The 13,275-nt window shown below is 38.0% G+C and overlaps 1 protein-coding gene across 1 annotated transcript in view; it reads right to left on the bottom strand.

The window, feature by feature from the left end:
* PPFIA2 (PTPRF interacting protein alpha 2) overlaps positions 1-13,275 on the bottom strand; it is a 482,044-nt gene that overhangs the window by 111,686 nt on the left and 357,083 nt on the right. Inside the window, exons 9-11 of the mRNA XM_012814158.1 lie at positions 10,829-11,050; positions 1,545-1,691; positions 356-490 (exon numbers count right to left, since the gene is read on the bottom strand). Of these exons, the coding sequence (XP_012669612.1) occupies positions 356-490; positions 1,545-1,691; positions 10,829-11,050 (504 nt within the window). The remainder of the gene's footprint in view (positions 1-355; positions 491-1,544; positions 1,692-10,828; positions 11,051-13,275) is intronic.

The following is a 13,275-nucleotide window of genomic DNA, read 5'->3' as shown; positions in this document are numbered from 1 at the left end:
ATATTTCTTATACTTCTATTAGCATACAATTGGTGTGAAGCCTGTTAAATCGTTATGTCTCATATATACACATAACATTATCATCGTGTGTTATCTGCATGATTATTACGTGCAAATATTATCATGGACAACTACAATAATAACATGACATTTTGGTTGTTTTTTTAATGTTTAAATGGGCAAAGCAATTATTCATGTTAGCATAAATATGCATTATAAGAAAAAATCATTAACTAATGGATTAATATTGTAATATTTAATTTTCATAAAGCCCGAAGAAAATCTTTATAGTTTCCTTTTTCTTGCCTTGTTCCCACGTGTACATCTAGGTTGACCAGTTGCTTTAGGGCAGTACCTTTGTTAGGGCAGCAATTCTCTGAGCCAGTTCAGCCTCTACTTCAGGTAAGGTCTCAGCCTTTCTCATAGTCTGCTGCAACTTCTGCTCAGCTAGCTCAAGACGTTCTTGTAACTGTCTGTTTTTCTCTTCCATCTGAAATAAGAATGATAGCAGAGACGCTGAAATGGTCAGAGTTAGAACAGTAAACCCCAGTCATTAGGGGCTTTGCACTCCAGCCCTTATTCTAGATTTCAAAATCAGCCATGACCACACCTAAATATGCAAAGTGATGATTTTTGTTGTGTTTCTATATATTACTCATCCATTTTTCTTCATAAAATTCAGCACATTAAAATTAGAAAAGCTCATACCATGGGCAGCAAAAAGAAAAGAAATTGCTCATGAATATAAACTTGAACCAATGGAAGACATAGCTCAGTACTAAGACTTCACATATGCCATGATAGCAAAATATGGGAAATTCCTAGTATTGAACTGGAGAGGGAGAAGAGAGAAGGAAGGTAGCATTTTGATTAAGAGTCCAGGTTATAGAAATAAAGTTGGAAAATTTTTTCCGTACAGGGACAGACAGTAAATATTTTAGGCCTTGTGTATGTTTCATATCACGCTCATCCAAACTACGCAATTCTGTTCTTCCACAAAGCACCATAAAAAACACAGACTCAATGAAGTGGTTTAGTATGGCTGTGTTCCAATAAGACTTTATTTACGAGAACAGTAAGCCCACCAGATTGGCCCATGGACCCTGGTTTCCCCACTCTTGCTGCAGAACCCAATAACCTTAGGCTTCCACTATTGCTCCATCATTGACCAGAAGTGTAACCCTGGGAAAGCGTTAATGAAACTCAACCTCAGAGTCCTCAGTATAATAACTGTACCTACGTCATAGCTAGTGGTTAGAACTAAGTGAGGTCACACGTGTAAACGGTTGAGTGCAATTTCTGATTCATATCGAGATCGAAAGGAAATCATCATTATTTTTATTTCTATCGAGATAAACAATTTCTTTATCTTTCTGGAAAGTAGATTTCATACTGAAAATCATATTTGTTTAGTTAAATAAATCTAAATTTTAGAACACAATGAGTCATGTGCCAAAAGACTCTACATTAGTGACCCTATGTTTTAGGAGAATGGTGAGAACACACAGATGGACCAGAACAGAACCAAGACAGTGACACGGAACCTGCCGCAGGATGGCTTCCTTATTCGCCAACTCGTTTTCTAGTTTGTCATTCATGTCGTGTATGGAGGTAGATTCTCTCTGAGCACTGAGGTAACGTTTCTCAAGGGTCGTGATTCTTTCTTCCATATCTTCCTTCTGGGCCATAGCCTGCAATTCAAATGAAAAGAATCAAAGTTGATTCTCAGACAGTTAAATGTATTATCATGCTATGTAATTAAAATAATGGGATATAAATCTATTGCTTTCCTTAGCTACATAGTCATTGCTTTCTTTTCATGGAAGGAATGCAAGATTTCACATGAGTTTTTCCAGCCTATCAGTTTGAATTCTTCCCATATCATGGATCAATGAAAAACCTTCTATTGCCTGAAAATGCAATAGAATAGATTTTGAAACTGCCTTCAGTAGGATCAGCGTCCTTAGAAAAGAAGTGTATAGTGAGCAATAGAAACAATTACCACGGAGGGTAGAGCCGCAGCTCATTACTGGGAAAGTGGTGGCTACCATTCTAAATTGCGAAGCAATCTTCAAAGACAGATAACATATACTATCGGTATTCTCACCTTCACACATAAAAAAGTGATGGAGCAGTTAAAAGAGTAGGCTAAAGAAATAGGACATTTGAATCATATCCACAAGGGTTTTTAGCAGTTGACTTAGGAACTTAACTATCCCCCCTGCTGAATTTTGATTCATATGAGTTCAGAGAAGTCAACAAACACATCACTAGAGGTTAAAAATCAACTATAAGCACAAATGGAGAAAATCATGGCACTGGTGTTTTAAACAGCCCAGTTTATTGATAATAATATGGGGATGATTTTACCTTACTAACAACTTACATGAAAATTCAGTGGTAGATCAGTAACCTATTTTATTGACAAGATGTTGGGGGAAGAATCATCTGTAAAAGTGAAAGCCTCGGCTCGACGCCTATAGCTCAACCGGCTAAGGCGCCAGCCACGTACACCTAAGGTGGCGGGTTCGAATCCCCAGCCCGGACCCGCCAAAACAACAATGACGGCTGCAACCAAAAAATAGCCGGGCGTTGTGGCGGGCGCCTGTGGTCCCAGCTACCTGGGAGGCGGAGGCAGGAGACTCGCTTGAGCCCAGGAGTTGGAGGTTGCTGTGAGCTGTAATGCCACGGCACGCTACCCAGGGGGAGAGCTTGAGGCTCTGTCTCAAAAAAAAAAAAAAAAAAGTGAAAGCCTCATGGTTCGGAATGGTTTCCTGAGAGTGTGGGAAGTGTCTTTGTATAAGGAACCTGGAATCAAGGGATTAGTGGTAATTTCCATATAACATTAATATCTAGATTCACTCAATTTATTTGTTTCTAATCAGTCTCTTTATCACTCTCATCTGGGTCCAGTCCTGCTTCTCTTAGACTGCACATAAACTTTCTTCCAATTTCCCAAAACAGATGGACGCCCTTCAATGGACAGCCCTTTTCTCGCCACCACCTGGAGATTTAACCACATGCACACAAAGCCATAACTTGTAGCTTTCAATTTAGAACAAATTTTCCACCTCTTCCCCCAGACGGAGGTTGTCTGCCTGTGCTTTGGGTTCTGTGCTTTTTTCTTCAGGGACTTGGTCATTTTTTCCCCAGATTGTCAAGGTGAGAGTAGAATTGACTTCTATAAGAACAGCTGAACCAGTGAAGCCGGCTTACAAAGAAAGCCGTACAGATCAGAGGGGGAGGTGGGAAGAAAAAGGAGGAGTCTAGACGTAAAAATAAGAATGCTAAGTTATCTTTTTCCCTAACCATTGACTATATCATGTTGAAAGATATTTTAACAAATTGTTAGAGAATACAGGTAGATTTACCATAATTTAAAAAAAAAATTAATTAATTAATGACTCAAGTAAAAACTCTGAATAAAAAAAACCCAGGAATTTGTACCACAAGAGGAAATATTACCGTAGGTAACTACTCCTTGGATCAATTGTGCAAATTATTTGCACAGTCATAAAAGTGGCAACACAGGATTTGAGATAACTGTAAGGGAAGAATGAGCGGGAGAGAAAGGAAGGAGAGGAAATAAGTAGTCTTCATTGAATACCGCAAGATAGAGATGAGGTTAAAATAAGAGAGGAAATACCAGAATAAAAACAGGAGGGGAGGGGTCGGCAGGGGGTGTGTGTGCTTAAGCATTTATATGTATACTCTCTTGATATTTGCCTTTGAAAAAGTGCATATATATATATATATAAATTAAAATTTATTAAAAAGTAATATATCTACCATTAAACTCTTCGTGCTGTCCCTAGTCTGCTCCCCACCCACATATTAGCGCTTCCTGCCTTTCTTGGCTGAGGAAGGATTCCTCTCTCCACAGAATTTAGGAACGCCTTCAAGACCCTTTCACCTTTACTCCCACTTATCAGTCAAACCTTGTTCTTGGTCTTTTTCTTCATTACTTATTCTCTAGCCTGCTGCCCAAGAGATATTTCTAGATGCTGTTCTCATCATATCGCTTCTTGGTTTAGATACCCGTGTATCTTTCCCTCCAGATTCAGAGTAAAATCTGAGCTCAAAGCCTGGAAAGCAAATAGCTTTTGATCTTATACTTCCTTACATGGAAGTGTTCTGGGGTGAATAGCATCTCAACAAAATTAATGTCCACCTTGGACCTGTGAATGTGAATTTATAAGCAAATAAGATTTGGTGGATAAAATCAAATGAAGTTGAGGTTACATGAGAGTAGGGTAGGTCCTGAATCCAGTCACTGTTGTTCTTATTAAGGGAAGGAAATTTAGAGACACAAAGATATAGGAGGTCAGATAGTCAGGTTTGTAAACTCATCCTAGAAAAAAATATTACCTAAATATATATTGCCAAATATCTCTATGGTCTTCAAAGTTCTCCTCTGGAGAAGCTGTGTATCCAGCCAGAGCCTAGGCTACACTTCATCTACTTTTTCTAGAATGAATTCCCAAAGATAATTGTTGGACCTTGAATGATAACAGTTTTGATGTTCATTCCAGAAAAAGAATTCCCAAATTGGCTTGAAGGATGGACTAGGTGCTGCCATAGCTTCCCAAGGGGAGCACTTCAAAGGTGATAATAGTGATATTTGGCAGTGAGGTATGGAGCACTTTCTCCACTATGAATTCATGAATTTAATTGACCATACAAGGAAGAAAGAGGGTGATTTTTCTTCTCATCTCCCCCTTTGATCTCCAGAGACTGGAGTTACATGGCTACTTGTCACTAATACTCATGGTCGCCCGTGGCCACCAGAATTTAGAAGGGGTAAAGAAAAAATATTCACTAGCACCTTCAGAAAGAATATGGCCATGCTGAAACCTCAATCTTAAAATCATTAAAGACTTAAAGTCCACAGAACTGTGAGTGAATGTGAAACATGGGTCCTTTAAGCTACTGAGTTAGCAATGAACTATTATGTCAGCCCTGCAAAACTGATAGACCATGTGACTTCTTGTCTACCTGGAAATGAATTTTCATTGCTTTCTTTAGCCCAATCCTACTGACCTTCATGACCCAGTTAAATCCTAGTTGATATATTATAAATACTAAAGTACAAACATAAGAAATTTAATTAATCCATCAATTTGGCAAAATTTAGCCAGACTAATTTTTATAAATATTATATACATATCAATAGATTTTAGATATCATAAAAACAACCTATACTTTAAAAAGCTTTTTATTTTAAATTTTGACTTATCCAATTTTATATATTTTTATCTCAATGAAGGAAGAGTTTTTCTCTTAGTGGACCCCTTCAGAATACTTACTATTAGGAATATTATATTCTGTCAGTTTCATTTTCATACAGAACACTGGGAATATTATCCTAATTTTTGGCCTGAAAAGAAAATTCTCAATCCAGCCTGCATATGTAAACTCCTTACTAAATTCTCATTGCAGTAAACTCAATCAAAGACTTACACACATTTCTCAAGAACATAAGCATTGACAAAGTGCATGCTTTCTCCCAATCCTATTGGTGATACACACTAACTGTTGCCATGGGTACATGTTGTTTACTTTTCCCATGCTTCACTTTCTTCCTATATTTTTTTGATTAAGATACTAACACCTGCCATATCACCTATAACTTTGTTGTTAAGAATTAGGCAACACAATATTTTAAGTGCTTTGTGTGGTGTCTCATGTAGAACATATCCTCAATAAATAATAGCTGTTTAAAAATGTTTAATGACCATTATTTCCACAATGATCTGATCTCGCTCTACATAGCATACACTGCGTGCAGAAATCATTAAAGACACATAGAGTATAATTTTGTTACAGCATTTTTGACTCAACGATTCATTTAGGAGATTCAATTTTTAACTGCAGGCTCTGTCGCCAAAAATAAATTTTGAATTTACAAGTCAGAGAAAGAGCCTTTCTCTGTGTGTTATTTAATTCTAAAAGAGGAAACTTTCTCAAGTCCCTCAGAACTGCAATCTGAAAAATGAGAGAAAAACAAAGATTTAATAATCTGCTATCCTGCAGTTTATGCATAAATTGGATTTTATTATATCTAATAAATATAACTCTATAGTAACTAAGATCTAATACAGTGAAAAATCTAACTACATGTTTCGGATAATGGTAGAGAAAAAATTGATAATTATTAATTTGTTTAATCACACAGTGAAATTTTGCAGGTTTTTAAATAGGAAGTTGGAAAGATAAGCTGGTTTTATTCATAAAACAAAATAGAATTATGATTCTTCAGTGATAATGTTAGTACATTGCATAGCCATATGTTTAAGGAGATATTATTATCCATACATAATTTGTAACCTTTTAGATTATAACTTGGAAAGCTAAGCCATTTTATGAGAATGTTTATTTTTATGTATATTGTGTCTACCTTTAATGTAGCTTACCTGCTTTCATAGAAGGTATGAAATCAAAAAAGGCAAAAAATCAATTTAAGGAGTGTATTTATTTATTTTTTTTGAGACAGAGCCTCAAGCTGTCCTCCTGGGTAGAGTGCTGTGGCATCACAGCTCACAGCAACCTCCAACTCCTGGGCTCAAGCGTGTCTCCTGCTTCAGCCTGCCAAGTAACTGGGACCACAGGCACCCACCACAACGCCTGGCTATTTTTTTTTTGGTTGCAGCCGTTTGTTCTTTTGGCGGGCCCAGGCTGGATTTGAACCTGCCACCTTAGGTGTATGTGGCTCGCACCTTAGCCCCTTGAGCCACAGGCGCTGAGCCAGGAGTGTATTTTTTTTTAATGACAAAACTTCAAAGGAAAATAATTTTGGGATAGATTTCTTTTTTGACAAAGGAAAATTACAAAAATATATTCTGAAAGCACTAATGGACCTTAATTATAAAATTCATTTTAGATGCATTAGAGTACTATCACAAGGACAGAAAAACACACTGTTTTTTTTTAATTATATGGCTGCTTTTCCTATTCCCTAATTTTTCCTTTATTAATTCAACAACCATTTATCACCTGTCCAACATGTAAATCATACAGTGCTAGCAATGCTATAGGAGTACCAAGAACAATTAACTTTTTTTCCTACTGAGAAATCTTAGTGTATTTAACGTGACCACTACCCAGTAACATATGTCTCAGGTACATAAAAGTACAACACAGGGCTTTCATGTGAGTAATTTCTTTCATAAGTACATGATTTTTCATAAGTAAATGATTTTTCACGACTTCTAATTTTTTGGAAAGAACAACCAAACGATTAATCATTTAGGGTGAATTATATTTGACGGAATCAGGTGTACCTGCCCAAATAGACCTGCCCCACCCAGGAAGGGTCGACTCATGTCCCTCCCAGGAAATAGGAATGCTGCCAATTGCTGCCCTCCCTGACCCTTTAAATCCCCCTCTGCCATAATCCATGTGTGGAATTCCTTTCTTGATTTTACCCGCCCCCCCCCACCCCCGCATCCAGGTGGAAATGAAGACCACATGATTTCTACAGAATGGGGATTCTGTTTTCCTTCGTTTCGTGCCTTGGAATAATCTTTCTTCCTTGGGTTGAGAACCTTTCAATATTGTAGCTGAATTTTTATGATAGTTGCCATCACTAAATACATTATTGTATTGTGCTGATTTTGGAAGCAGATGGTGGTGTAAGAAGCATAGGTTTTAACAGTAGACTGATCTCGTTTCTTATTGGTGCTCAGCAAGAGGGCAGTGCACAGGCCTTGGGCAAGTTGCTTTATCTCAGTATGTGTTGGGGGTTCTTATTTAAGAAAAATGGGCATAGTAATTAGTGCTTTTCCTCTAGGGCAGTAGTGAGAAATTAGAGAACTTAAATAGAGTGCACTTATAATAGTTTTCACATGTTATTGGTCTTTTAAAAATCCTTAGCAAACCAGAGGCCTATAGGGTGAGATCTAAGTCTTTCAGTAATAGAACATTTTACTTAGCCATCCCAGTGTTTGTGTGTGTGTATGTAAAAATGGGATACAGCCAGAAAGGCAGTGTTCGTTACAGGCTGCTTTCACAGGTCTCAGCCACTCTGTCACTTCCTACTGTCTTGCACCTGGCACGTCACACATTCATATCGCCTGCCTGGCTCTGAAAACATTTGTGTTTGCAACTTCCCTTCGAAGGTGGATGATGAAAGATATTCCTTTCTCATGAAACTCTTCTAAAATATAATTACATAGAAATTATGGAGCTAGCTGATTAGGACCTATTTTAAAAGAATTCTTTGTGAAAGGAGAATGCCTTACCCATTAGTACGGACTCCTAATAAAGAACACCAAGCATCGAGGATTGACATTTTCCATCTGACTGAGCTTTTTGCCACCTACGTCCAGACACTGTTGGAATCAAGGAGTTATTTTTAAATGGACAACAGGAATGGGGGAGCTGGACATCCTGGGCCCTCTCTGTAAGTTACTGTGTTTAGATAAGCCTGGGTAGACTAAGTGAGGGATAAATTTAAAGGAAAACACTGACTCCCCAGAACCAACACAGAGTGAGCAAAAGATCAAGAAATGGACCTACTGATTCCATAGCCACAAATCCTAGTGATTCCTTAACAGTAATCTAGAAGAGGGGTTAAACTTCATCCACCTGATAAATTCTCTGAGTTTGGGTTGTGAAGAGGAGTAAAGAGAAATGTATCAGTGAACCCTCAATTCATAAAACATCGTATATTTATCTGCATTGCAGTGGAGCAGTCTACCGTGTCATAGGTTATTTAATTTTTTTGTTTTTTGAGATAGCAGGACTTGTGTCAGCACATATTCAGATATTGTTCATGCCACCTTATACTTACCTATTGTAAACACTCATAAATATCCATTCTTTCAGAACATCTTTTTGAGCTCTTCTGATACACTGAACTGTTTTCTAGGTAGTTAGAAGTGAGCAGGGAACAACACAACAGCAGCAACAACAACAACAACAATAATAAAAACAAAGCCAAAAATCCCAGCTCTTAGGAATCTTTGTGAACAGTGAGGGGTAGAGGCACATGAGACAAGTAAGTCAGTAAAATATATTTGTGTCAGGTGACAGTAAGTGCTGTGGGATAAATAAATAAAAGGAAAGTGCACATATGTTAATAGCAAGATTAATATTCACTGAGAAGACATCATTTGAGCAAAATCCAGAGGGAAAAGAAAATATGGTAAAATAGGGCCAGCTTGCTTGAAAGGCCACCTTAACTGAAGAGAGTGGGCTAGAGGGGAGAGTAGGAGATGATCTCGAAAAAGTCAAATGGGTGGGACTAGACGTGGTCTGCGGCTTGTAAATCACTGCAGGGCTTTGTCATTACTCATAGGTAGCTGTTAACATTTTTAAACAGAACAATGACCTGAGCTGACTTACATGCAGGCTATTCAGGCTGTAATTCTGAGTATAAACTAAGGCAAGCTGAAGGCAGAAGCAGAAAAACCAGTCAAGAGACTATTATAATAATCTTGTGAGAAATAGTAATTGTAATAGAACAAAGGAAAAACCAAGAAGATTATGAGAAGACGTCCCATTGTGGACAAAGCTGTTGAAGAGAACAGGATTTACTGCTGAGTCAAATGCAGTGAGTGAGAGATACCAAGGACAGCTCCATAATTTGGGGCCTGAGCAAGTATAATCATGGACGTGGAGGACTGTAGGAGATTCCAGTTTGTTAAGGACATATCAAAAAAATGTGTGTGAAGATGCTAATGGAGAGGTACCCATTAGAGTTTAGATGTAAATATCTGCAAATCAGAAAAGAAAGACAAGCTGGATCCATAAAGTGGGAGTCATAGGCCATGGGTGGCTTTTGAAGCCATGAGACTATACAACCTTACCAGGGAGGTAATGGTTGGTTGAGAGGAGAACTCACTCCATGGCTGTGGGTGGAAAGTGGAACCAGTTAAGGAACCTGAGATAAGGTTGGCACATAAATATGGAGGAAAATCGGGAAACTGCAGTGGGCTGTGGGCCCCGAGAGAATTGCTCCAGGGAGGGAAGAGTGGAGAGTGGATCAAGAGCTTCCGAGGACTGAGACTCGGTCCCTGGATTCAGTGGCAGGGAGGTTAATAATGACTTTGAAGTGAACAATTCTGATGGGACAGTGGGGGCAAAAGTATGATAAAATGTGTTCAAGGGAGAACAGGAAGAAAATACGAAAGATAGAAATAAGGTAAAAATACAGGGTTTAAGAGAATTTTGAAAAAATGGAAAATGTGTAAAGTCACCAAATAAAATGTGAGGAGTATAAATAATTTTCCTTTAGTTGGGATTAAGAAAGTATAATGACAAGATTCTAAACGCTCACCTTGGGAAGTAAGACAATTGGACAATGTTACAAATAAAATATTACCTTGGACTTCTTGCATTAAATTTTAGGCATTCTCTTTTTATAAAGAGGTGGGACAGCGCTGAGTCTAATAATTGAATGTGAAGAAAAAGAAAGGTTATCTTATATTTCCATATATGTGTGTACATGTGTACTTACATATATATATATATTCACATTCGTTGACAGAAAACTAAAATAAGAGATGGGACAATTTAGCATAGCAATTAATGATTCATATCCATTTGCAGGGTTATTTAAAAGTAAAGGCTTAAAATTTTTAAAAGCATCAAAATGTCTTTGTTATATCTCGCTCGATGCCACAAATTCCTCTTCATACATATTTAAACACGTCGTGAAGTAAACTATTTTTGTCTTCCTGAATGAGTTTCATATCCAATATAATGCATCCCAAACTGTGGTTTGGGGAAGAATCAAAAAATGCATGCCATTAGAAGAAATTGTGGAGAGAGCATCTCGGAGAGAGCGTTCGGGACGCCAAGACTGAGAATGGCATGACTCCCTTACCTCCCTGATGTCCCTCTGGTACTTGGTGTTTATTTCTTCCGTCTTAATGAGCTCCTTTCTTGCCGTCTCTGCTTCCTGCTCCACCTCTCCCACTCGGGAAGACAGCGCTGCTAAGCGTTCTTTCATTTGGGCCATTTCATAGTTTTGCTTTTCAAGCAATTCTTGCAGTTCGACTATTTGACTAGTATCATCAGTTGAGTCTATAGAACCATTGGACAAACGCTGCAGGAATAAAAGAGAAAAGGCATTCAGGACTTTCTTCATCTTTCATTTAAAATGCATGAACTGAAAAAATAAAACAGATATAGGTTTCGCACTGAGAAATACGAACTTCTTAAAACAAGTAGTTTTGCAGGAAAACTAAGTGACTGAGAAAACCGTAAAGTGACATTAAATATGAAGGTAGACCAGGAATATTCAAATAAGTTAAAGGATACATTTATTACTAATACATAATGGCATGTTGATATAACACAATATTTTATTTTTAATTAACAGGTAAAGACACAGAAACTAATATTGTAAGTTTTATTCCAGATACTTTTAAAGTTCGCAAGCCTTAGTTTCAATAACACTCCGAAAGAAAGAAGTTACAAAATATTTTTTATTAAGGAATATTATTTGTGAAGGGGATCTGACCTAGCTGGGACAAAGGTGTAGCTTAGAAAGGTACTGCTTTCTGTATCAGTGTCAACATAAAAGTCATAGGTGCACACACTCAAGAGAAGTAGGTTGAAAGGAGTGAAATATTTTGAAACTTCCTTTTCTACTTTATGAAAGAGATGCTGAGAAACCTGGGATTTCTACCAGGATAGCTTCGAAAGTATGCCCCAAAGGATAAAAATCCAAAATAGGTAAGGGACGCAAACAACCCCATAGAAAGAAAATGCATAACTAGATTAAGAAATAGGGGAAAGATCTGAATAGACATTTCTCCAAAAAAAGACAGAAAAATTCCCAGCAGATACAGGAAAAAAATGCTTAATATCACAAATCAATGAGGAAATCTAAATTATTTAAAACCACACCTGCTGGAATAGTTACTATTATAAACCAAGGGAGAAAGAGTGTTCCAAGAACGTGGAAAGAAGAGAAAGCATGTTTGCTAATGGAGAGGATGTAAATTGATATAGCTGGGATAGGAAACCGTATGTATGGTCCACAAAAAAAAAAAAAAGAAAAAAGAAAAAAATTAAAAATAGAACTACTTATATGATCACACAGTTTCAGTAGTGAGAAAACCAAAGAGATTAAAACCAGTATACCAAAGAGGTATCTACATTCCCATGTTCAATGCGGCATTAGTCACAACAGCTAAGCTACGGAGCCAACCTAAGTGCCCCTCAATGGATGAATGGGTAAGTGTAGTGTGTGTACACAGTGGGGTACGACTCGGCCTGGAAAACAGACGCAATGCCTTCATCTGCAGCAACACGGATGAATCTGAAGGACGCTGTATGAAGTGAAATAAGCCAGGCACAGAAAGATAAGTGTGATAGGAATCTAAAAACATCAAACTCACAGAAGTGGAGGGGAGAGTGCTGGTTACTAGAGGCTGAGGGAGGTGGGTGACCAGGAAAGAGGAAATATTGATCAAAGAACAAAATGTTTCAATGGCACAGGAAATATAAGTTTTAGGGATCTACTGAATAGCATGGTGACTATAGTAAGAATATACATTTTGAAATCATGAAAAGTAGATTGTAAATGTTCTCATCAAAGAATGATGAGTAGGTTAGGGGATGACTATTTTAATTTGATTTAATCATTCTGCAATGGGGGCACATGTCAAAACATCACACCATACCCCATAAATATAGACAACCCTCGTCAATTAAAAATTCAGAAAGGAGGGAATGTTTCCTAGTCTAGCTGCACTGGAGCTTTGTGGTGAGATCAGTGCAATTGGGAGAAATAACTAGCGAGAGAAAGAGCGTATCTGCACAGAAACCCAAAAGTATGGAGAAAAAGCAAAGAAGGGCGGTCAGTAATGCATGTTTAATGACATGAGTTTCTTCCAAAATGACAGATAGATCAGAAAACAATTGTGACATGACGTGAATGCTGTGCTTCCTATTTTGTTGCTGAGAAGCACTGGCTTAGCTTAGGCAACCACACCTCACTGAAGCCAGCCACACAGGAATCCGTCGGGTGCACACCTGCACACCCTCAGGTCCTAACACTGACCTCAGCAGCGCAGGCGCAGGCGACTTATAAACGTTGCCCTCTGCACCTGTGGCACGACTTTCCGCTGCATTTCACACTCTTCCCCTTCTACCACTTTACAATCAGTGACAGCCTTTAACCCTTCCGACGCCCACATCCGCACGCAAACTTCTGGTTATGTTCAGAATAAAGAGCCTTATGGTTCACTGCGTGCATGCGATGATGACCCCGGTAACACGTGCAAAACGTGCTACCACTGTTATTAGTTTCCTACCTTTATT

The sequence above is a fragment of the Otolemur garnettii genome, unplaced genomic scaffold (assembly GCF_000181295.1).
Source record: "Otolemur garnettii isolate 467f Iridium unplaced genomic scaffold, OtoGar3 scaffold00007, whole genome shotgun sequence".
Lineage (NCBI taxonomy): Eukaryota > Metazoa > Chordata > Mammalia > Primates > Galagidae > Otolemur > Otolemur garnettii.
This window is presented reverse-complemented; position numbering and strand designations above follow the sequence as displayed.